The sequence below is a fragment of the Cryptomeria japonica genome, chromosome 1 (genome assembly GCF_030272615.1).
Source record: "Cryptomeria japonica chromosome 1, Sugi_1.0, whole genome shotgun sequence".
NCBI classification, from domain to species: domain Eukaryota; kingdom Viridiplantae; phylum Streptophyta; class Pinopsida; order Cupressales; family Cupressaceae; genus Cryptomeria; species Cryptomeria japonica.
In genome coordinates this window covers 642,383,012-642,409,643 of record NC_081405.1, presented here as the reverse complement: position 1 = coordinate 642,409,643, position 26,632 = coordinate 642,383,012, and the positions used below count along the sequence as shown (strand labels likewise).

General features: G+C 36.6%; 1 protein-coding gene across 3 annotated transcripts in view; it reads right to left on the bottom strand.

Moving 5' to 3' along the window:
• The window catches only part of LOC131042467 (uncharacterized), a 254,284-nt gene that overhangs the window by 71,920 nt on the left and 155,732 nt on the right, over nt 1-26,632 (bottom strand). For all 3 annotated transcript variants that reach the window (XM_057975760.2, XM_059220584.1, XM_059220580.1), the window contains 7 exons: nt 23,976-24,107; nt 23,486-23,599; nt 21,100-21,284; nt 20,854-20,962; nt 20,593-20,736; nt 9,357-9,671; nt 8,486-9,118 (listed from right to left, as the gene is read on the bottom strand). In XM_057975760.2, coding sequence (XP_057831743.2) covers nt 8,486-9,118; nt 9,357-9,671; nt 20,593-20,736; nt 20,854-20,962; nt 21,100-21,284; nt 23,486-23,599; nt 23,976-24,107 — 1,632 coding nt within the window. The remainder of the gene's footprint in view (nt 1-8,485; nt 9,119-9,356; nt 9,672-20,592; nt 20,737-20,853; nt 20,963-21,099; nt 21,285-23,485; nt 23,600-23,975; nt 24,108-26,632) is intronic.

Genomic DNA, 26,632 nt, shown 5'->3' with positions numbered 1-26,632 from the left:
GTTATCTCTTCGAGCTGCCTGAGTATATTCTGCACTGAATCCTTGAATTCTTCTTTTTCTTGCTCCTTAGTGGCTCCTCCAATGGGGACAGTTGTGATGCTATAATATGCCAGTGTAATCTGATCTGTTGGCTTGTCTACAGGTGGGGTGGAAATGTGAAGAGTGTGGTTCCTTTGCTTGTCTTTGGTCACTCTAGAATATGCCTTGGGCTTTTTCTTCCCCTTAGCTTTTGCTTGGTCTATGTGCAAGAAGATATCCTCTAGATCAATAGGTGGTTTGGTGGCGGCCTTGCGCTGGGCTCTGGCAATCAACCATTCTTGAGGTACTACCTGGGCTGATGATAAGGTTAAGTTTGCATTCTGCTCTTTGACGTTTTCAGCCGACTCATCACAGATTCGCAGCTGCTCTGCTACCGGAGGGGTGGAAGAGGTGCGAAGTTCTTTGCTTACAGCTGAATTTTCTCCTATTTCACTGAACAACTGTCTGGCATCTTCATGTGATGGTTGTTCTTAAGTCCTTTCGAGCTCACGAGTCTCATCTATCCTTTGCTCTCCTTCGACGATAGAGTCGTCTTTGGCTGTAATGTGGAGCAGCAACTCGTGGCGGCTCTGCTGAGTGGGTTCATGCACTTTGACCCCTTGAATGGATGGAATCTCTCCTTCCTCTATTTGGTTGCCCAGTTCGGTTGATTCAAGGGCTCTTAGCTCAGCTTCTAGCATGTCGGGTGTGGGAGGATCATTAGCTTCAAACGCGTCGACATCACTCTGGGAAGGCAGAGCAGGTATATAATCTAATTCCACTACATTGTCGGACGAACTAGGGTCCTTTGACGATGACGTGACCTCTGGTCTCCTTATAGGAATCTTCTCCCTTCTTGTTCTTTTGGACGTCCGAGTCCCTCTGCAAGCCTTAGCTTTCTTTCTCTTCTCAGGTTTCTCAATTTCTTCCCTGGGTGGACTGGACGTTCCCTCATCTTCGGAGGACTGAGAATCAAGGCTACCCATTAGGTGGTAGGTGAATTGGACTCCTTCGTGAATTAGCCTCTCAATCTGTTGATGTAACCATTGATCTGTGTACCTTGTTGGGGCTGCCATGACTGCCTCGAAATCAGTGATTGGGTCCTGGGACCAATCAACGCCTGGCAAGAGATGCCTTGCTGCTTCAAATTCTCAGACCTGGAGGCAATTCCCTGAATCTGTGAGCTGATCTGGGACCCGACGGTATTCAAAGAGTCACATTTGTTGGACACTCAGTCTAGAATATTCCCGCCTCCAGACCTCATAGTTATCAGAGCAATTCTTCCAATAGTCTTCAACCGATTCCTCTGCTCTGTACCGCCTGCCATAGGCTCTCTTTGCCAGATTGTCGTGATCGAAATATTTTCTAGGAAAATGGTCCTATAAACCATAAGAGGCCAGCTCTGCGAGGGATTCCTCTGCTAGGGTAGGGGTCTTCAGGTGGACATCATGGTTGCCTATGATCATGGGGAATGCGAATCCAGCCTGCTTGCTTTCTCTGAGTAAGATGTCGGCCAGACATGACTGCCTTGCAACCTCCATAAGAATTATTTTGTCGGTTGGGTACTGTGGAAGTCGGAGAGGGGCACCATCAAAGCCTGCTATTCGGATATAGGAGAACCTTGGGAACTGAATAAACCAGGCTCCATACCTCTGTACTAGAATAGTAGCTTGCTCTGAGAGCCTTATGTGTAATCCTCCCTGCACTAGCCTGACCAAGCGCATTGTGAAAGCGTCATTGACACACTCATATTGGCCAACTGCATAAGCTGGGTTGTTCTTTTCCCTCTGAGCTATATCTTGGTAATGCAGCTGTGGGTAACAATCATAGACCTTTACCTGACCAGGCCCATTCCCGATTTCACCTTTCATTATCAAACCTGGCAACGGCTGGTTCTTGGCGAACATGTAGACCAAGTAAGAGGTCATAGTGAAGTATTTCTTCGTTTCAAGCTCTATCAGCTAGGTGTGGATGTTGTCGCTTATGATCTGGGCCCAGTCAAATTTAGACTTCCCAACGAAGACCTGCTCTGTGAAATAGAACATCCACTCTTCAAAGTAGTTGGATTTAGGGTGTCCCATAACTCGGCTGAGTAATGTGACCATATCCCCATGTTCATTATGAAAATCGTTTCTTGGGGTCTTTTTCACAATTCTGGCGCTTGGAAGCCTTCTCTTCTTGTACCACTCTTCGTTGATCAGTGCTTTACATCAAGCCAGATTCATATCATATGCCCCTTGTGCTTCATCTATGGTTGTGGCTGTGGGATTGTTGGGAAGGGAATGTCGAATGCGTCGCCAATGGCCTTCGGAGTGAAGTTGGCGATGGTCATGTTCTCAAGGAGCACCAATCTGGAATTTGGCTGATAGTACAGGGCGGCCTCTACCACTAACTCATAGTTTTGTACTGCTGGAGGAAATCCCGCCGCCTAGGCGATGCCACTTTCCACCATCTATCTAGGCTTGCCATATGCGTTAGGGGAGAAGACCCGATTCCTGAAGTCCTGAATGTCAACATGGCCAAGGTCGGTATCACCGACATTGTCCCAGACACTCTGCACTTTTAACTCCCTCAATCCTCCCCTTTGATATTGAATTTCTGGTTAAACCTTAGGAGCAAATTCTAGTTTTGATTGCTTTGCACAACGTTTTCAAGCGAAAAAGATGCAGGATTTCGAAAATTTAAGCATTTTAATCAGATTTCGCACATACGTCTTTGATTTATAAGCACTTCAGATGATCACGAGAGACAAAGTGCACTTACCTGACGAAAACGGATGGCGAGGAATTGCCCGACCTTGCTACGTGAAGACAAATGGACAATTCTGCAAAGTTTCGAATTCCAACGGTTATCTCCTTGATTCAAATTTTCGCGGTTGCTGTTTGAAAGGAATTTATCATTTTTAAACGGCTTTTTACCTTGGGTAATTGGCAATCTGGACTTGAATGATTAATGGTTTGCAGCGTTTTACCTTGAATGCAAATCGTGCGAAATTGGCTCTCTTTCAAATCATTCTGCGATCCCTTTCTTTACATGAAATGCGGCAGCATGGAGGGGGCTTTACAAATTCGAATGGCGTTTTTCTCTGATGAAATGCTTGAGCGCTATCACACAACCTCGGACCTAGGCGACTTTTGGGAGGAATGGAGGATTTTTCAACTTTGAATTCTTTACATTGCTTCTTTGCGTTGCAGTTTGAAGTTTTAAGGCGAATCTCGGAGCTTAGGGTGTTGTTTTGCAAATTTTAAACTGCGTTTTCTCTAACCCTAAGGGCGGACTTCAGACCATATAGGCGCCTCCTTCTACGATTTTCAAATAACTTCAGACCAAATACTCCCCTCAGAATTCCGCGATTTTCAAATAACTTCGGATCAAATAGCATGCTTCGCAATTTTCACGTCTTTGGCGAATTTCGGAGTTTTGGATGAGTTTTAACGCCTTTTGCGATTGGAGATATTTCGGAGCCTGGGGAGTTTTGCAAGTCGAAGGGTAATTTTCGGACCATTAAACACCTTTTGCAACTTAAAGAAAACTTCGAACCCTCAGCCCTCTTTTGGAAAATCGGAGAAATTTCGGACCATTAAACATGTTTGCAAATTCGGAGTTTTAAGCATTTTAGCGAACTGGAGGCATTTTTTCGATTTCGGCTCTTGGGTCGGAAATTGGGGTCTTAACTGAAATTTCAGACCATATAACATATTTCGCGAACTTAAAAAACTTCTGACCTAAAGCCATATTATGCAACTTTATCATATTCTCCAATTTAGCCCCCAAGGTCCAAAATTGGGGACTTAAGTGAAATTTCGGACCAGAGAATACTTTTTGCAAATTTAGACAAAACTTAGAATTTCGGTCCCAGGGTCCGAAATTGAGGTTTTAAGTGAAATTTCGGACCATTTGGGGGTTTTGCAAACTTTTTAAGCATTTTCGGACCTTTAAACAATTTTGGGAAATTTCAAATTTTTGAAATTTTTGCCCCAGGGTCCGAAATTCGGCCCCCTGGGGGATTTTGGCAATTCCTATAACATTTTGAAGTTTTAACATTTTGGCCTCTGGGTCAGAAATTCGGCCCAGAAGGCAATTTTGGCAACTTTTGAAATTTCGGACTTTTGCCAGTTTTCATAGTTTTTAAGACATTTTCAGACCTTAGGCCCAGTTTTGCAAATTGTGGAGTTTTCTCTCAATTTGGCCTGAAAGTCCAAAATTTTACTCCCAAAGTGATGTTGGCGATTTAGACTTCCTCCTCGAGAAGCGCGAGCTTGGGCAAGTTCGTCAACCTTAGCACTTGGCCAGGAAATTCACTCCTTCACTAGCAAGCGAAAATCATCCTTTATTCAAATTTTACAAACATTGCGGAGACAAACCTTATGCAACTATCTCATAGCTCTTGCGCGAAAAACGGCAACTTTGGGTCCTCGTGCGACCTTTAGACACACCATTCTGGCTTGGCAGGCTTCGCCAACTTCTATCACCTTACGTCTATCCAAGGCAATTTTCAAAGCTTCGAACAAACTCTTGGCATTCATGCCCAAGAGCTAGACTAGCCTGATGGATTCATCGGCTCTTTTCTTTGACATCATCACTTTACGGACCAGTCGCGGACTCGCTCGAAAGGACGCGAGACACTGCGCGAAACTCGATAGGGCGAGAACGAAAGGCTCAAAAACAGGAAGGGGAACCCTGTCGGCGACAGGGAGCGTGTGCGACGCACAACAACAAGTTTGTTAAGATCTTCTGTGAGCATATGTAAGGCCCCTTGGGTTAACAGCAAACCCATCAACTAACTGAGTCACGTCCACACGCAAAAGGAACCTTGAGATTAGTCATTTGATCTTTCTTTGCAATCTTAGCATACAGTCTACTTTTAAACAAGAGAGAGTGAAGTGACCGTTGGAAACTTTAATCTGTGTTCGGTGTAGTCCTAAAAAACACGTCAACAAGTTAGAAGACAAAAGTACTCCATGAGGTACTTTCCAAAAACTCGGTTGCCATGTTTTTGGTGAGTACTTACCAATCTTTGCTACGTGCAACCAGCTAGCAGGAAAAAAAAATCTGAGTTTTTCATCTTATTTTTGGTGATTTTTGTGCTTATGCAAGAATTTAATTCATCTCTTACGTTTTTTAACAATATTGTGCATGTTATTTAAGTATATTAAATTTATAATGTCCCCTTTTTGGGATGATATGGTTTATGATTGGATTAGCCTATTATTGGCCCTTGTAGGCTAAGACTGACAGTTAGAGGGTCCCAGTTGGCAGTGCAGGAGGCTTATTCCCATTCCAAAGGTCAGAAGTGTTCAGGATTGCTCTTCGTTTGGTTCAGTTTGGCCTTCGTTTGACTTTGTTTCACACACTTACTATTTATAGTAAGTTAGTATTTGATTGAGAAGGACCCTAAGTATTTTTAGTAAGGCAGTTAGATGCGTAGTGGGAATAATGGTTGACCTCTAGGTTCAAACGGGACAGAGAGATAATGAGTAATCAATGAGATATTAAAATTATAATGGCATTTAATGATATTATTTGTTAATGATTATATTATAAAGTTATTATTTAACTTTATAATATGCCATTAAGAGTGGGGCCATTATAGCATTAAATGACACTTTATGATATGATGACTAAAAGGGGGGGTTAAAAAGTGTTTAAGTTGTTTTCATAAAGTGACTTCATAAAATGACAATATAAAATCATTTTAATTAATAAAGCTCTCTAGCTTGTTCGAGAAGCTACTTCATAAGGAGAAATTAAAAGTAAACGAAGATTTATCCCACATTGAGCGTGGAGATTGATTTGGAGTTTGAGGAGTCTTTATAAACAAACCTTGTCTTCCTTCAAGAGCATGTTATGAGATTATTTCATGGAAGCCATTTCTTCTTGTTGCTGAAAGTCAGTGACTGGTTAGTTTCTAAGGACGAAAATCCTAGGAAGCTGAAGGTTGGATGCAAACCCAGACCTTCTAAGTAGAGTGGATTTATATCAGTGTCCACCATTGAGCTTAATCAGTGAAGTTTCTGAAGTTTACCATCAGGGGTTTCAAGAGCAATTTTCAGATTGTTGGAGGCACAATCTTTAGAAGCCAATCAATTTCTGTTAGCAACCTCCATTGGCAGCCACGTGGTTATTTGAAGGTCTATTCTATCTGCTGCAAACATTTCAGTCAATTCACTACTTCCAGGTCTGAAGTATAATCACTGCCATTAATGTTGCATTGCTATAGTCGTTTGATATCAACGTTCTTGAATGTCAAATCATTGTAATCAGATTATTGAGCATTGTAATCAGTTGTATGCAAATCAGAATTTCAGTACTAAATATCAAGTTGAAGTTAAAAGGTTGCATGGCATGTGTTTGACAAAATGCCTAACAGCTGTGCCTTCATATTTGCATGAGTTTCAGTCTTAATAGAGTTGGGGAGTTCGCATATCAATTGTTTGATATCATGTCATATGGCTGTAGCTGTACATGCATTTCATTTTCAGTCACCTGGAGTCTTGAAGATTGCATGCTAAATGTTTGTAAAAATACCTCTTAGCTGTAGATGTTCATTCATATAGCTGCATATCATTTCCAACCATCATATAGTTTGAGAAAGTCAGAGAATTACCTTCCATTGCATCCTAATTCATTTGCAGTCATTCGGCAAACTTAGTAAGTAATTTTATGCATCTTATCATCACTCTTAAAGGAGGAAACCAAACAAGAAAAACATTACCAGCTGGAAAGAGATTGTTTGCCAACTGTTTGATAGAATTCCCAAGTGTTTAAAACTGAAAATTTAAGTCAGAACCAGCAGGGTTTCTTACAAAATTTCAGTATTCTTTTAATATGCAAGGTTTTGCCGAGTCCTGGGTCAAAGTCGAAATTTTGGTCTGTCTATTTTTATCACATCTCATTTTTTATGAATAATAGTTTCAGCTACTTTGTAACTCTGTCATGGTATACTGACATTTAAAATATTGACTTGAGAGTAAATAAACATATGATGTGGAGAAAAGAATGGTGTACAAGCTGAATAAGAAAAACAGAACCCTACATCTTGAAGACAACTCCTCTCTAAGAGTCAAAGGTAAAGGGGTTATTCCTCTTTAACTCTAACAAAAGATTAAAAATGCATAATGTTCTCTTTGTGCCAAAAATGAAGAGGAATTTACTTTCCATTAGTCAGTTACTTGACAATACTTTGAAGTTAATAATGATAAAAAAAATGACAAAAAGTGTTCTATTGTAAAAGATAACAATTATAAATTTATTGCTCAAGGTCTGCAAAAGAAGGAATGTTTATTAGATGCCATTCCTTCTAAAATTATTGCTCAAGGTCTACAAAAGGAGGAATGTTTATTATTGATATCATTCTTCTTGACACTTTACTCTTCCTACAACAATTGAAAATACGTGCTAACTGTGGCATCAACATTTTTACTGATTTGAATCCTAGAGGTTATGTACATTTTCCTAAACACAAACTCAACAAAATTGTTAAAAGAAGCATTGAGTGTATTGTTCTTGTGTTCAATCAAAAATCTAAGCTCTATAAACTAATTGATCCTAAAACGCAAAAGATCTACACAAGTAGATATGTGGTCTTTAAAGAATAACTTGAACAAAAAAATGTACTTATATTGTTGGAGGAAAATAATGTCAAGAAAGACAACAAAGAAGACATTAAGGAAAACCTAAAGAAAGAAGAAGATCGAGAATATGAGGAAGCGGATCCTAATATTCAAGAAATGTAAGATCAAGTAAAATAAAATTAAAAAAGGTAGTGTATAAAATACTCTTCGAGTTTGTTGCACACCATTAATTCAGAGGCCAACCTGAAAGGTGTATGAAAATATGGGGAAGTCTAGAAAAACATCTCAAGAAGAGGTAAATCTGGCTTTAATGAGCATGGTGTTTCAATCTTCTATCATGTCCCCTTCTCACAAATAAAAAGAAATAATTAAAGACTCATAACATGTTTTATTTCCTATAGGCTAAGAAATAAAACAAGCAAAATAATAATAATATTTTAAGTGAGCCCCAATCATTTTATTTTCAAGAGGATAAAAAATATTATACAGTCGATTAATTAGAAAGTATATTAAAATTTTATTCATGATATAATTCGAAAAGTGCATTTTTGTAATTTAAAAAGTATTTTAAAATACTTGGAGGGAAAAAACTTAAAAAGTGAATAAAAATAAAGGACCCAAAGCAGTGCCTATAAAAGAGATGTCAACACTAAAACCAAAGCATACAATTTTGTGATTTCAGTTTTTCTTTCTAATTTGAGTTTGAAACATTCAAAAACCAAAACCCTTGGTGTAGGAGATCTTGAGGACAAAAACCGTATTGGTTTCCATATTTGAAATTTTGGTTTTCTGAAAATTTTGGAGAAGCAGACAATGAAATTCACAATTTTTGATATAAATGCCATATTTCCACATGAAAACAAAGCATTCAGAATTAGATATTATATACAAACCTCAATTTTTACGTTCTTGAAACAAAGCTTTTTTCCATACCCAACTATTATGAAGGGACGAAAGCTTAGACAAGAGTTTCCTTTCAAATGATTCTTCTCAATCAGGCAGATTGTTTTGCCACAACCATCATATGTAAACTCATCCACATCATAGGCATCTGCAATTAGTTGTCGATCTGGAGACAAAAATACAACATCTTCTTTCTGCTCATGGAGAGATGAGTTAAGACGAATATGATCACACCTGGTTACCGGATCATTTTCCACATACATTGCTTCCTCTCTTCCAGTGATAGCACCTAGTGATGGCACAAAGTATTCCCCTACTGCAAGTAAAAAATCCAGAACAACTAGCAGACGTGGCTGTTGTATCCGAACAACCAAGGCTTGAGAGTCAGGTTTAACTCTCCAGTCCATAACTAGCATGGTCAATTTTGGGATTTCATACTCTGTTGGCAACCCAGAATCATTATGGATTTCATTTTTCTCAACATCTGCCATTGATCCAAGCATTAATCGCATTTCTGGCTTTGTGCTTGGCCGCAGATCCATGACTGACAATGTGGGAAGTGTGACATAAAGATCTATTTCTGAAATTGAGGAAGTCCTGTAAGCAACCCAGAGTCCTTGCAGCTGCATGCAGAATTTGTAAATTTGTTGAGTCATTATAAAGGAGGAAACAGCATTCGAAAAAGATGTTATAGATTACTCAAAATAACAGCAGGTTTCAGGAAGAGTCCTAAATGCTTACTGTTAAAACCAATAAAATATGATTTGTAAATTATTAACAAACTTCTGCAAGTTCAAACCATAACATTATCAAAAGCTACAGAAAAATTAATTGCCTTTATACAAGATTAGAGGGACCTACATCCATGCGAGCAAGAGGGGACTCCCGATCAATTCCATTATATAACTCCATTGAAACATTTTGGATTTCAACTGTCACCAGTAACAATGTATGGGATAAACCATCTTGGCTGGTCTCCTGATCTTCATGAGATGCAGTGCTCTGATTTGGTTCAACTTGTTCACTAGGTTTTTCCACTTGTAGTACACTCAATTTCCCTTCTGGAATTTCTCTCACATAAGGTGGAAGATTTGCAACTTCAGATAGATTCGATGAAGCACAGTCTATGATAACCATGTACTCCTTGTCAGACATTACCCCATGCAGCAAGTCAACCTAATCAATACATTGTGCAGTTCAAATAAGTCTTGGTTATGTCTAATCCCAGCAAAAAACGAACAACATTTTCTTAGCCACCGAGGTTAGTTAAAAATATCACCTTACCAGATCTTTAATGCCTAAGCAACTACACAAATATATCCATCCAAAAGTCAGTAATATTATTTTATAGTTTAATCTAATGTATTCCTAAATAGATACTTCTGGCAATGCTTGTACAGCTACTGTACCTATGAAAACTCATAACTTATTTTCATAATGCATTCTCAATACATATCCAGCTTACACTGCATAATTTTTTATATTTATAAAGTAGTAAGCCTATCCTTTATCATCAATTTGGTAATGAAGAGATGAAAGATAGAGAAATTTTGAATAATGTTTTAACGTCCTGGGCAGATGACCAAAATGTTGTATTAAATTATTACAATAGTCTATGTAAAATGACTCATTAAAACACTAAATGAAAAACATCTAGTGAGGCTCAGAAAACAGAAATGATTAAAATGTTCCACAACACTGTTAACTGCAGATATGTTAGTAATAATATAGTAATGGTCTATCACTATCTTGCGATGTCAGAGATTTAAACACTAATTATACATTTGTGCACAAAATACAACTCTGAAATACAAACTCTGAGCTGTTAACTGTCTTTGGCACATGGCATTTATCTGCATAGATTGAAACATTGCTAAAAACTTGCCGTCTCGCAAGTACTCACAAGGAAAAAACCAGGCAAAAAGTCGCTGGAAAGTTTACTTGCCAGCAAGTCTTTCACAAGTTAATTCACAAAAAAGCATTAGTAAGAGCAAACAAAATTTCTTGCCAATGCATTAATACATTCCTCAGACAGAAAAACATCAAAACAGTTAATTTTTCACACTTTCTTCTCCATCTCTCACTTAATCATCACATTGACAACCTTCAATGCCTTTGAGATTGATTTTGTGTGATCCTGTACTGATTTTTGGCAGCATTTACAAGGTATGTAACACTGTAACCTGAAATTCGTGCTGTATTTTTAATTTGCAGATTTTTGTTTAGATTTTCCCAATCATCTAGATTTTATTATTCTTTTTTCAAAACATCTGTCCCTATTATTTACAAGCTAGCTAGCTGCTAGGATTTAAATTTTCTAATCTTCGATTTTTTTAATTTATGTTAGGGTTTCAAATTCAAATTCTTATTACTTTTTGAGATATTGGCCTCTGTAAACCGAGAACCTGTTTTGAAGCATGGAACCCTCAAGGGGAAATATGACTAGCATGTGATAATCAACACAAGATCAGACACATAACAGCTTCAGGTACCATCTTGCATGGATCCCTAGAAGAGATGTTCCACTTTGTTGTCAAGTAGAGCCTGATGTCAAATGAGATGTTATGGCTCTCCTTCATATGAGGAGAGGCGCCAATAGATGCAGCAGTAACCAACATGAGATGTAAAAAATGGTAACTATGATCATGAATCCATCAAATTTGAGATTTATAAATTATGATCATATTACAAACTATTTAACTCGGCGCTAGCCTCGTTACATTGACACTCTGAACCTTATCAATAGTACCAATGCATGATGAGTGAAAAGCAAGAGAAAATGATTAGTTCGAAAGAATCTACTAATAACTTAGTAGCCACTACGAGCAACAATGGAAGGGAAGCTCTCTTACCCAGCTAAAAAAAAAATTAAGACAAATGAGGTATAAAGCCAAACATAGTGCTGAGCATATGAGACTCGTGATTTGGACTCAAGATGTGACAGCTTATCAGAGGCTACAGATCTACATCAATGGATCAAATCATAAATGGAAAACTCTTACACGGCAATAACTCTTTTGGCCCAAAATTTTTAAAAACTTGGGACAAGGCAAAAAGTTGGGAAAAACTCGACAATAACTCTGCAATTTTATCAACCATTTTATATACATAAATGTTTAAAATATTCTTCAAAAACACAATCATTACTAAATTTGTTGAGCATATTACTAATTTCCATCATATATAAATCATAATTAGAATTTGATACATACCATAGGCCAAAAAACAAGTTCAACTCTAAATGAGTTATAATATCACTTCCACAAGCCATGTCATATGTAGAAGTTACCTCATGTAAAGTGATTTTGGCAAGTTGTGCAATAATAACGTCTAAGTAGGCACACTCAAGATTAATATCCCAGGTCCCCGTCACCTCTCATTGTAATCAAGTTTTTTATTTGACAAATTCCGATAACAAATGGGGATTTTAGAGTGGAGACCCCAATGAGGAGGGGTAGTACTGATGGGGGCTTGGGGGCAACAACCCCACCGACTTCGAGGGGCAGCCATGCCCAAATTAAGGCCTTTGAAACTTTTACCACAAATGAAAATTGTGCTTGTTTAATTGCAAACAAGAAAAAATAAATTATATGAATTTGAAGGAGCATTTAATACAATACTCGCAATTTTTTGCCTTTACTCTGAAGTTTTATAGGAAGAGAGTTTTTGGGAGAGTAACTCTTCTAGCATTTTGACTCGGGAGTACTCATGAGTCAAAAGAGTTTTTGGAAAGTTTTTCATCTATGGATTAAATGACCATTATTAAATGTAATGTTTGTCTGTTGGAACCTTGTGCAATTAGAAAATCTATGCAACAAGCACTGCATGTTAAGCAGCAAAACTTATCCACAAAAAGATCCACAAAAGTCAAACAATAAGATAAAAGTAAAAAAATGTGACTAATCCTACTAACAAAAATGAGGCCAACTTCCTCGACCCAAAACAAATTACTAAGCTATCTCCTTAACAATAGGCAAAGAAAAGAAAAAAAGGTCTATGTTGGCATTCTACAGGCCATAAGTATGGTAATAATGAAAAGTGACTAATGATTATTTAGAGCGAGGTTGAAGAAGAGGGAGCAGTAGCTATACAAGAACCATATATGAAAGTAGAGCATGCAAATTTAGAGGAAGAAAATGCTCCTATCATTGAGACATAAATCCATGTAGTCTTGGTACTGACAACCATACATGAGAAAGACATATTTCAGTCATTTTTGTGCCATATTCTGAACATTAAAACTGATACACAGTATAAACCATAGTAGCAAAAATCGTTTAGGGAAAAAATCGGCAAACCAAAAGTATAAGGTTTTTTGAAAAAATCAGATTTAAAAAAAAAACATAAAAAAATGTAGAAAAAGAGACAAAAACTATTTTTTTAAATAACTTCATGGCATTAGCATAGAGATATAAAGAGCAAATAAAATAGAGTATAACCCGTGAATTGTAGAAAATAATTTTTTGTTGTTTATATTCATATTACTGATTACGTAGGCCAATAATCAGTTAACTTTTTAAGAGGGCAGTCACCAAATACACCAAATAGTTGTGGACAAATAGTAAAAGTGGAAGCCATTTTGAAGTGATCCAAGAATTTCATTGTGATTGAGGCAAGGAGTTTTGTAGGGTTAATTCAATATTTTAGAAAGCTTATCAAATCATTTTCCACAATTGCAATGCTTTATATCATAGTAACAAAAATCATTTGGGGAAAAAATTGGCAAACCAAAAGTATAAGATTTTTTGAAAAAATGGGTAAGAAATTGGATTTTAAAAAATCATAAAAATTTGTCAAAAAATAGACACAAACTACTTTTTTTTTAAAACTTAAGGGCATTTCCATAGCATAGAGATATAGAGAGTAAATAAAATAGAGTTTAACCCATGAATTGTAGAAAATAAATTTTGTTGTTTATATTCATGTTGCTGATTACATAGGCAAATATTCATTTAACTTTTTAAAAGGGCAGTCACCAAATACACCAAATAGTTGTCTAAGTCTGAGATCAAAGATTAGCTAAGTCTATTAAGTAGCTAAGATCAAAATTTATCAGACTGAGATCCAACTATTGTTAGGAATTTAGTAAAAGTGAAAGCCATTTTGAAGTGATCCAAGACTTTCATTGTGATTGAGGCAAGGAGTTTTCTCGGGGTATTAGCTAAGTCTATGAAGTAGCTGAGATCAAAATTTATCAGACAGAGATCCAACTATTGTTAGGAATTTAGTAAAAGTGGAAACCATTTTGAAGTGATCCAAGACTTTCATTGTGATTGAGACAAGGAGTTTAACCCATGAATTGTAGAAAATAGATTTTTGTTGTTTATATTCATATTGTTGATTACATAGGCAAATATTCATTTAACTTTTTAAAAGGGCGGTCACCAAATACACGAAAGAGTTGTCTAAGTCTAAGATCAAAGACTAGCTAAGTCTATGAAGTAGCTGAGATCAAAATTTATCAGACAGATATCCAACAATCATTAGGAATTTAGTAAAACTGGAAGCCATTTTGGAGTAATCCAAGACTTTCATTCTGATTGAGGCAAGGAGATTTCTAGGGGTAGTCCAATATTTGAGAAAGCTTATCAAATCATATTCCATAGTTGCAATGCTTTATATTCCCTGATGGCAATTCGTAAGTCTTTTATATGGGGTAGATTTCAACAAAAGGCATTTGTTTAGCTGAAGTAAAAGATTAGCAAGCCATTGGTTTTGGCAATACCTAGCTTGCAACTACTATTTTAGGTAGAGACAAATTTTAATGATTGTGTGTTGGAGGCTCTTTTATTACAACTATGTAAGCTTGTATGTTGTCATTCAGATTTATTTCGTGGAGCACTTTAGATATATTGCTCACATGATGAATTGTATGTCTTTGTTTGAGCAAAAATTAACTATATCAATTATAAATTAAAAATCATATATCAATATCTACATATATTAAATGTCTTTGAACGTTTAGTGTTGTGGTAGAAAAACTCCATTGGTGACGTAGCCACCAAGGTTCAAACCCCTACTAGGCCATTGAGCTCGTGGGCTTTCTACCTTTGTTGGGTAGTTGAGCTTGTGGGTTTGAACAAGTGAAGTGTGGAGAATGATGAGCCCCCTGAAAATGGACAAAATAACAAACTTTTTCAACATTGATTCCACAGTGACTCTGATTTTGTCTCAGACCAACCCTATTTCTAAGCAATTCAATAATTTCATGCATTTTTCTAGGGTTTTGCAATTTTTACAATGACTTTTTTCACTTTTTGTCATTTTTGGGGTTTTTAACATCATGATTTTAACGTGATTTAAATGCAAAAAATCTTTGAAAATTGGGTCAACGCTTGGTCAACGATTTTTTCATTAATCGGGATTTTTTCGGGGAATAAATTGGCTAGCTCTAGGATTCAGGATTAATCGGGTATAATCGCGATTTTTTGCAGACTATTGCCTTAATTGGTATAAACTACAACTAATAATTTCTAAACTGATCTCACTAAATAAAATAAGGATTTCATGTTTATATAACATTGACCAAGATTATTATAATTATGTGCTAGGGTATGATATATTGAAAAAAGGAAAATTACACAAGATATTACAATGGTATTAGAGCTGGATCTTGCAAACCTGTGAGATTTTCTTCTTATGCAGTCAAGTGACAGAGCCAGCATGTATCATCAAAGAGAACTTTGAAAAAATTAACACCAATCTCCTAAGAACAAAGAAATAAAAACTCCTCCCAAACTTGTGGTGGAAGAACCCAATATGGGTAGAGAGAAGAAAACTTCAAAAGATCCTACAAATAAGTTTGAAAGGAAGTTTGAACTTATGTTAGATATGATGGGGCAGATGTTAAATATGATGGATAACAACCAAAAACACAGAATAATGCAAGAAATTCAACAATCAAAATAGTAAGTTAACTTCTTTTTGGAGATAATAACAATAACAAGCAGAAAAGTCACGCACAAAGAACTATGGTTGGTTAGTTGATAGATCTCTTCAATCTACTTTCATTTATAGGGAAGTTCATGTGGAGGAAGCAAAAAGTTCAATTCAAGATGATATTACCAACTATTATGCAGAGACATAAATCTCACTCCAAATATTCAAGAAGCAATGACTCATATTACATGAATATGAAGAGAGGCAAAAGAGGCCATCTACCTTTGGAGAGTGTCCTAAGGCACTTAGGATGTATTGGAAACATGATTTGTAATATTTAATTCTCGCCATTATTTGCAATGCATTGATAAGGGGTGATGGGTTCCACTAGCAGTGATAAAAGTGGGTTGTGGAAACAATTTTTTAATAATTATAATTGTTTTTCCCACTTATGGATGTATAGAATAAGATATTTAATGACTTAAGAAAGTGGAAAAAGAGTGACCTATGGGCTTGTCCAAGTGGGAGCATGGAAGAGGCAACATGTGCCTCTTGGTTTCCAGTCATTTATTACATTTAATGTAATGTTTATCTTGCGAGTATAGGTGTCCATGTTGAAGGGACGGTATTGGAAGCTAAACCGATGTCTTTTAATGTTCCGTGGAGGCTTTCCAAGGGTTGTGGTCATGAGGAATAAAGAGTCTTCTTTGGGAACCTTTATTGGTGGTTTTGGAGCTCTTGTCATTCTATAAACTCGGCCTTTGGGTATAGATTTTATGGCGTAATAGAATGTGCAACAATTGAATGTAGATTTTTTCATATGAACGAAGGACGGATAGGAGGTATAAGAAGGTTGTTCACATGTACATAGGTGCTGCCATGGTTGAGGCAAAGAGGAGAATGGAAGCGATTGTATTGTAAGCACTATTATTGTTGTTAATACAAGCTTGTCCTCTCTTCTTGGTAGAATTTTTCCCGCAAGAATTTATCAACGTAAATCATGTGTTATGTGTGAATGTTATGTTGCTGATTTATGTCTTAATGCTGCTATAGTATGCTGATGTTAATCATTATCTATTCCTGTTATAAGTTCACATAAGATAGGTTTATTAAGCATGGTTAACAGGCTGATTTTTGGCATCATAAAGAAGGAGGATCTAATCAAGGGTTTTCCACAAGGCAAATAATTTTCAGTTTTGCATACGAGTTTCAGATTTTCTTGTTCCTGCTATCCAAGCCTTCAATCTCATCCTTTGATTAATTTATTGGATAGAGATCGACTTTCACAATCTTTGGTATTGAACCTATTTATTTTCCAACACCTAGGCCTCAATCAATGCAAAATGATCAACAAACTTTGAGTAAGTTGATACATTCCACATTTCATGGTTCTAATAAGTGTAGTGCTCATATGTGGGTGCAAAAGTTAGACACATGTCTATCTCTAAAATCTATGACCAAGGATCTTGAAATTCAACATAAAGAGTTGGCCCAATTAAAGCCAAAGATACAATAGAGAAATATGTAAAGAAATTTCGAAAATCTTTGATAGTGGTTCCGAAAGTTACAGAAAGAAGATTAATTTTCCTTTTTATTAAGAGTTAACTGACCCTCTTAAGAGGTTTGATTCTGGTATTTGATCAATGGACACTTTACGAGGCTCTAGAGCTCTAAATTTAGAAACTTCAATCACCAATAATAGAATCTATCGGAAAATCCCTCCAATAGGACAAAATAAGAAACCTTTTCAAAAAGGCTTCTCTCAACAAAAGACTTTACCACCAAAGAGTAATTTTCATTAAGTCGACAAAAATGAGCTCCACAAAACAAATTATGTATTTTTTGTAGAAAACCATAGTAACCTAGACACCAATGCTTGGGAAAAGGTCAAGTGCATTACATAAGGGTAATTCCTAATAGAATTTAGAAGAGGAAGTGGAAGAGCCAAAGCCAAAAACTGAAGAGTGTGAACCTAAATGTGAGATTAAAGAAGATGGTAAACACCCAAGGGGGGCACTTCACAACATTTATCATGTGCTACTTAATATCATCCTTTAGGGTACAAGGAGTTTTGCAAGGCCAAAAAGTTACAATTCTAATGGATAGTGGAGCAACATAACTTAATTGATGAAGGGATAGTTGCTTGAAGACAATTGCAAATAGAAAATTTCAAAGGATACAATGTCATCGTGGTTGGCAACTTTACCATTCCATGTGCCAAGAGAAATTAACAGCTAGAGATTGCTCTTGGCAAACACAAGATGTGAAATGACTTCTATATGGTCAACATAGTAGAAATCAATGTGGTTTTAGGAATGCAATGGCTACACTCCTTGGAAGAATTTACTAAAATTATCAAACTATGGAGCTAAGGATCAAATCAGAAGACAAAGAAGTAGAGGTACAAGAAATTATTAATGGAGCTCTTAAAGTATCAACAAAAAGAATGTAGAGGTGTTTCTAGATGCTTGTAGTTTGCCTCCTTTCATAGGTTGCTAGTTCCTTTGTTGCAAAGAGAAATAACTCAACTTATAGCTCCATCCACTCTTTTGAAGAAATAAAATTGCTTTAGAAGCACAAAGAAGTTAGTTGCAATACACACTAGATTGTATAGGCATGATAGTGTAATGTCCCAAATTAGGGTTATCGTATATTTCTATTGACTTAACTCCACAAAACACCAATCATTGAATCCTAATTCCAATCAAATCCAATGCAATAGGTAACATATTTAATACACAAAAATGAATTATAAACTATTGCAAAATGAACAACCAATGTAGGAACTTGTAATAACTAATCACTTCTCTTATCAATCCTCTTATTACAATAGAAATTGCACTTATAGTCATTCATTCTATGTTTTCAAGAACAATAGTAACAATTTTATTATCAAGAAATATGATAAATCTATAGTTAATGGTGCTATGGGAGCCACCTTAAACTTACACAAACAAGCATTGTAAGAGCCACCCGGACAATGAATCACTTGCAACTAGTTCAAGGGGTTTCACCCACTAACCAACTATGGAAATAAGGAGTTATCAGTCCACCGATATCAAGTGACAAACAAACAAGGTATCCAATCTATTTAAGTAGAATTAATGGATAAACAAGCATGCCTCCTCTCAAACCTTGATTAAATATGCAAATTTAAAATACTTCTCCCTTCTCTCCAAAATACACCTAAATGCAATCCTTGGCTGACACCCACAACCCACATAATTCGAGCACCCAATTCAAACACTTACATTTTCCTAAGTTAATTTCCCTAAGCCCACAGAAAATGTAAAGTAGGCTTATAGGTCAATCTAGAACAGAGAAAAAAAAAGTAGACATGACATATTGGAAGACACCTGATTATCATCAAAGTCCAAGATCTTAACCAAATTATATAAGGTACATTGATGAGGCCGAGGTGGTGCAATGAGCATTTGTTGGGAACTTGGGATCCTTATACAAGAGTAAGAGATTGATTCGGATGGCACTAATGATAACATTATACATACTCGACATTGATGACTTAACCCTAGGGCTAGAATATGAGGATCATTAATGATTTTGTCTCTATTATACGTCATGGGCAGACATTTAATGTGTTTTGTAACATTATTTTGCTTTTGACTATGAAATGAACACTAGATAATTGAATTTAGAACCTCTCTAACTTTTAATTACTCATCGATTTATTGCCTTGAAAATTTGAGCTTAAATTTCTTATTTTGATCATTAATGCAAACAAATCAGTAATTGTATTCCTACAGTTTTTGAATTTTTCAAATTCTCATTGAACCACTGGGACGCATTTCCCCCCTAGACCCCCACGTTTCCGGGATGCGGGCATCTCTGAGACAAGGGCACATGTCTTCCGAAGGCGTCAGGTACATCCAAACGTCTTAGGGACTCCTAGGAGTCTCCTGGCCGTCTCGGGGACGCCTAGGAGTCTCCCATAGCCCCAACTTAAAAATTCAAACCCTAAGCAAAAAAGGTAGAAAATTTGAGAAAATGACATCCTTGTCTTCAAGCCAATCTCATTCTCTTCATCAAATATATACATAAAATATAACAATTAAGTATAAGAATTTCCTTTCTTATACTTTAAGTTATATTTCGTATATATATTGGCAGGATTGTTGAGAGTGGTTTTAGATCTCTAAGAGTTATAATGCAGATTCTAGGTTTTAGAAGATTTAAAAAAATTCATAAAATCAAATTTCAGTAATCAACAACGTCCTATTAGTATTCTTTCACTCTCCCTATCCCAGTCTCTTTGTCTCCCTTCAACTCTAGGCCTATCTCTTTACCTATCACTCTTCCTCTAACACCTCCCTCTAACTCTCTCTATCTCACTCTCTTCTCTTTCCCCCAAGATCTAGACCTATCTCTACATCTCTCTCTTACCCAAACCCCAAACAAGGGTGCTACCCTCAACCTCGTTTTGGTGTTGCCCCAAACCCCCATTAAACTATAATTCTAAGCAAGTAATAAGCCAATGACGAATCATGATCATAAATCATATTTTCGATATAATAGAAATCTCTAATTTGATAACTTCATTTGTCAAATTTTATTTAGTATTCAAGAAATCTTAGTATTTAGTATTTGTAATTTTACTATTTTATTGATTTGCCAAAGTTTCATTTGAAATATAATTCTTATAAATCTTTTCATAACTAGCTTTTCAAGTACTATATGTATATCAGCACCGCCCCCCCCCACCGCAGTCCCCAAACTTAGGCCCTTTGTCCCCCCATCCCCGAAACCTGTCCCCAACAGCCATGGAACACTGCAAATTCTAATAACTAATTCATAGATGAATGTTTGAATCTTGATTATTTATTCATATTTGAATTTTTATGTTTTTTATATAAACCCGATCACTGTATATGTATTTTTATGTATATTTATAAATTATTTATCCTTGCTGTATTAGAAAATGGACCCAAACCCCAGCTGTCATAGAAATGTGTCTCCGATTCCCACTGTACCACTGTGTGGAAACTCTATAACATTAAGAAACAATGCCATTCAAAGAATCTATGAACTTTCTCTCTCCAACCTTCTAACTTCACAGATGATGTATATTTAAATGTCTGTCCTATCTAATGATCTATGATTTATCTGTTTCTCCGAATGACAAATAGCAAAGACAAACAATTGCAGTTCAATGTGCAATGCATTTTAAGGAACTCTTATCTGGATTTCATCTTTAATCAACCTGTATGTCAACAGCCACTTCTGGAACTTTTCTAAAAACATCCCGCAGAGACCGACACACTTTAATACGCAGTCCAGAAGCTTCTTGTATCATAGATTTCCCTGGTTGCCCATCAACTCCAACAACCATATTGATGCCTGATATCTGGGAAGAGAACAGAGAAAAATGATGATTCAAATGCAATATAAACCTCTTTAGAAACACAAACAGATTTACTGAATCATACAAATAAAGGCAACCAAAATCATGCAAAGTCCACACCTCAGCTTGAATAACATCAAGATGCACAGCAGATGGATCTGTTTCCTTACAACCATGCCATTCAAACTTGTTTGACACTTGAAGATGACCTAGATCTAGCTGCATGAAACTGATCCCACCACAAGATAATTAAATAGCATCAGTCCAACATGAATTCATCAATGATAAGATGCAAACATTCCCAGATATCTTCCTACTAAATCTCGTTAATCTCTTCATTTCCCTTAAATTGACACATATACTTACTCTTTGCTCATGGAATTGTGTGGCATGATAATAATAGGAGTATCCAATGACACATCCAGTTTTACAGCAGGTGACCCTTCCATTTCTGATTGTTGAATAAGCCATTCAACTCCTCTAACTTTATCTACAACTCGAATAGCTTGCTGAGCTTGTGGAGTTGCCAAACCCATAAAATAGGCAGTTACCTGTATAACAAATTTATTGCTGATAAAAATATTAATTAAATAGAAGCATACAAAATCAACATAATGATTATCCCTGACATAATGTCTAATTGAAAGAAAGTTATGAAAAGAAACATCACAACAGTTCATATAAAACTTTCTATCTACATTCAGGCAGATTACAGAAGCCTTTCCAGACCCATATTCATACTGAATGTTTGTATGATTTCTTTTAAAGGGTAGATTCTCTTTCTGATGTTTCATAAGACTACTATGCTTCCCTCAAGATGACTTCGGTTTAATATTATTACAAAAATTCCCAACCTTATTTAGTGACTGCAAAATGAAATTTTATACACTTTAGGCGTTATGTCTGCTAGGTAAACCTTGCAGATTCAGCAATTTGCACGCTTTAAAAAAACATCAAGCCTGCTCAAAGACTTATAAATACCAAATGAAACCCTCACAAAACTCTGGATTTGAGATAACACAAATGCCACTGGAATACATGAACTGGATGGCATTAAAATCCAACAGAAAATCACATCACATAATACACATTCTAAATTCTAATAAGAGTATCAGGCCAGGGTGATTTCTAGTGGATTCTGTTTGCTTTCTTTGGAAACTAAGAAACTAAAACATAATGTGCAGCCAAGAAAACCTATAATTCAAATTACAGTTAACTATGCTAGCTAGTAGCCATCAAATTCCATGCATATCATACTAATACCGATAAAAAAATCTTCTGAAAAGGGGTATGCATCACCAAGAATGAAGTGCAGTCTTGAGACAGGCACTCCCTTCCCATAATGGACCAGAAAATATAAAACTCTTGTGATTGTTTTCCATTAAATATATCCCTAAATGCCACACAAAATCCCATGTATATGTAACCAATTTACCAGGTATTTTCCTTTCTTAGATACTATATTAAATTATATATTATAGATTAATCTGTCATTAGTACACTTACACGGTAAACTTAAAACTTTACAGGCATCAAATTGTATGATCTTACAATAAAATACAGAACAACTTTAGCCATATTTTGCATGGAAACTTGAGGAAAACATAGAGCAATGTCAACATTAGCACTGCACCAAAAGAATACAGTAATCTCTTTATTGTCATGTATGATACAGCTATAGTTTGACAAGTTCTTTGCAAATTCTATCTCAGCATGTTAAAAAAATTATTTAAATGATAGTCAACATTGTTGAAAACTTGAAAGCATACATGATAGAGAATAATATATAGGATACAGAAGAGAGTTTAATAAAAATTGTGTTTCACTATTATTATATATTGCATTATGATATGTATTCTAAGCTATTGTTGTAGGTCGAATTGGCTAGAGTAGTTAGTAACTTAGTACTGAGTTAAGTGCAGCTTGTGGCAATTATTGTAACATTGATATGTATAAGACTGGAATTGAATATGGCCAGGAGATCAATGTATTATAATGACCCACAATAATGCAGGATATGATACTATTAGATCCTATCTTATACAGCTACACTTCCCTCGCCTTGGTTTCATCCCACTAGTTTTTGTGTTTTAGCCCTAGTCTTGGACACTTTTTTCAGATTGTTCAGTCACAACTCTGCGCATAGACATCAATACAATTTCTTTCATTTTGCCTTCCTTTCATTCTATCCACATGAACTGGAGGAGATGCAGAATAATATTAGAGATCCCACACACACAAGGATACCCCAATTGCAAAAAAATCCATGAAATGAGAATAGAATGACTTTCACTTCCAAGGAACTTCAACTTGACCCACATTTCCTGAGACAATGACACCAAACATTTAACTATAGAAACTCCACCACCAAAAACACAAGTCGCACAGTAAAGGATAGAATGATAATTCATCCAAAGAATAATTGCACAAGAAAATAGAAAATGACGCTTTACTTCAGAGTTTAACACCATACTTTGAAAACTCACGACTCAGCAGACTTGCACTAGGTGACTGGCATATTAAAAAATGACTAAATTCATTAACTCAGAAACAACTAAAATTCATAGATACATATGTTAAAACCTAGCTGTGTAATCTTCATACAAATGATAAAGTCCAACAAGCATTGCATTGTCCGAATTCCAAAGCCTTCAGAAGTTAGCACCACTAGATAGCTACAATGGAGTCCACAAGCTACATGCTTATAGTAAAATTTCAGCAGCCAAACAGCTAATCAATTATACAATATTACCTCCTGAATGAACCTGTATAGAAACACAATTCGTACAGCTGACAGTCTCCCACTAAGACTGTAATCATAGCCATGGAAATCATCCTCGTCTCTACTGAAAGACTGGAACTTCCACTGTAAACACAGATCAGAAAATGCTTACTTAGTTCTACTAATAACTTAGTAAGGATTTCAAGAAAATCAAATAAGTTGATTAATGTTGTTACCAATACAAAATTGTAATTGACAATACAATATATTTCTATATTGCATGTCAATTGGTCTGAATCAATATGTCATGCTATAGATGAACTTAAGTATCCTCGGGATGACTTGTATTTGTCATTTTTGATCCCATCACATTAACCAGTTATTATTTGTCACTATTTGTGCCCATATTTGTGATTTCTAATAATAAAAGAAAAAAGAATGGTCTTCAGACCATTTATTGTATTATACATGAGCAAGAAGTTCCTAATAAATGACAGAGATAACAGTGTGTAGATGAGACCTTAACAAGCGAATCAGAACCTGGATCACGTATGTCACAAAGCCATCCCCACCAGTGTTCTGGGCCAAGGGACATATCACATATCTTCAGGTTCCCTAGCATACCCTCAATGGAAATAGAACTTGGATGTACCTGATTACAAGCATTGGAAAGGAAAAAAAAAGTTAAAAAACACTTCAGACCACATGCTAGTAACTTAATTCTTAAAAATAGAGCCCTGTGTTATTTATTCTGTTGAGCATACTTCTACAAAAAAGGCTAGCAAAAAAATTAAGTTAATTTGTGTTTCATCAAATTACTACAAAAGCTATAATAAGAAATTAGAATCAAAAAAATGAAATCCAAGAACATTGAAAAGTAAATGGATTTCTCTAATGTCCATTTTACTTTCAGATATTAGCCTACAACTAAACAGACTTACTTTGTGTTCGGGCCACTCTTTGGCTGAATAGCAGTCAATCCCCTGAAGACACCTTACAATGTTTGATTCAACAGTGAACAGTCCCCTAATCGATGTAAAAAACATTACAGCAAACCTCTGTCACTATCTACCAATAGACCCCTGCACTAAGGCTGATTACATACAAAATCTACAGTGACTATACACTGTCCAAATTGATACCAAAAAAGACCAAGATGGGTAAAAATCTATCTTCAGAAAAAGTAAAATGGGGACATCAACACCCCAAACAGCTAGGCACAGTCACACACCCACTAATTACCCAAGGCCGGAGCTGGAACTATCCTCCCTCACGGCAGCCCTCTTGCCCTTGCTTTGCAGTTCACCAGGAGTCCACCTCGTCCCTCCTCTGTTTGACATTTTTTAATCCTCGGGGTCACCCTCGCCTTCAGGATGGTGCAGCACCCTCTTCCTTCCTTTGCACCTGGTTTCAATCGCCTGCACCACGACAAGCCCTTGCCTCCCACGTTCTGATGAAATCCTTGATTCTTTCCATACCAATCTTAGCAATTGCACCCTCAATTTCCTTGTTCTTGGATGCACCCCAAATGAAAAAGGGTCGTAGTGTAGGAAGATATTGGCCAACGTCCAGCCAATCTCCACCGGGGGCATGAATGCCAACTTCAAGTCGTGTAACGGCTGTAATGGATGCAAGTCCCCAGCACCATTCTTCCCGAACACACTGGATCATAATCCAATGCATATCCTCCATACATTCCAACTAAAGGCACTAAGACAGGAATAGGGACGCAATATCAATGTTCAAACTGTACCGGTACTCCACCTTCAAGAACTCCTCTCCAAGCACCACTGTCACCCAATGAAAGAACTCTGGTTCTTTGAATTTGAAGAGATTCCTTAGCCCCTTCTCAGCGATTTTACCCCAAAAGGCGACCATAGGTTTGAGAGTCTGCAGTGACAAATTTTACTGCATCTTGAACAACACCCAATCGGCTGCCTTGAAACAAACCACACAATTCAATGTGCTCTACATAAAAAGGGTGAGATTTGCCTTCATTGGGAAGCAAAATATAACCATCACTTCACGCCAACCCCAATAACATCATTTATTGCTTATCAAATGCATAGCTCCATCGTCGTTGTCCCTTATCGTCCTCTCCAGTCGCCACCTATGTCGTGCTATCTCCTCGTAGATCCTCCCAGATGTAATCATCATTGCCCTATACTAACTCCACTACCAACTTGGAGTACTTGTCTACCAACTCATTTCCCTCTCTTCTAACGTGGGATATTTTGAAATTTTTGAACAGTAGCAACCAAATTTCGATGATTTTCACTATCTTGTCGAGTTTCCGGTTCTCGGCTTCACCTTTGATCAAGGCGTTAATGATTATTTGTGAATCTGTTTCTAAGTGGAGCATTTGGACAGATAATTTTTCTGCCAATTTCATGGCTAGCAAAGCTGCTTTGGCCTCTACTACATTGTTCGAACCCAGCCTGAGCTTTTGCATACCTGTTGTGACCATTTCACACATCGCCCCATCGCAAATGGGGACCCCCTCTTTTTGCTTGTTTTTCGCTTGTTTTCGCTTTCGTTTTTAGGGTTTTGTTAGTCCGTTAGTTGTCTGGATTTAGGGCTAAGCCTTAGGGTTTTAAATATTGCCTTTTCAAGCCAAAATCCAGTCACTTTTAAGAGTTTTTTTGAGCTTCTTTTCTAGAATGCAAATTTTGAATGCAATGAATTCGCCAAAATGGTCTAATTTTCAATTGGAATGTTCATGTAGAGCTTAAACTTGTCTAAATGATGACCGTCAATATGAATTTTTGTCTGACTGAATATTTTGACCAAATTTTGACTTTTTTGAAGTTTGATCCTGGGCATCGGAATTGATTTGTTTTTGCCTCGTGAAGTGTTAAAATGTGAAAAATCTTGTTATTTTGGCCTGTAGGAGCAAAATCGCTCCTGTCCCTCAGTGAAGGACGGGAGCTCAATTTCAAATATCTCATCGTCCCTACAGAGTCCAGACAAATTTTACGTTTGAAATGATAGAGAACGACAAGATCTTTCATTTGAATATAAATTGAAGATTTTCATGAGCACAGAAATGCCTCCAGGAGGAAAATCGCCCCTGTCCCTCAGTGAAGGACCGGAGCTACAATTCAAATTTCGCCTTGTCCTTGCAAGATTTTGAAAACTTAATGATTTGAGGACGTCCGAAGGAAGATACTTTGCCAA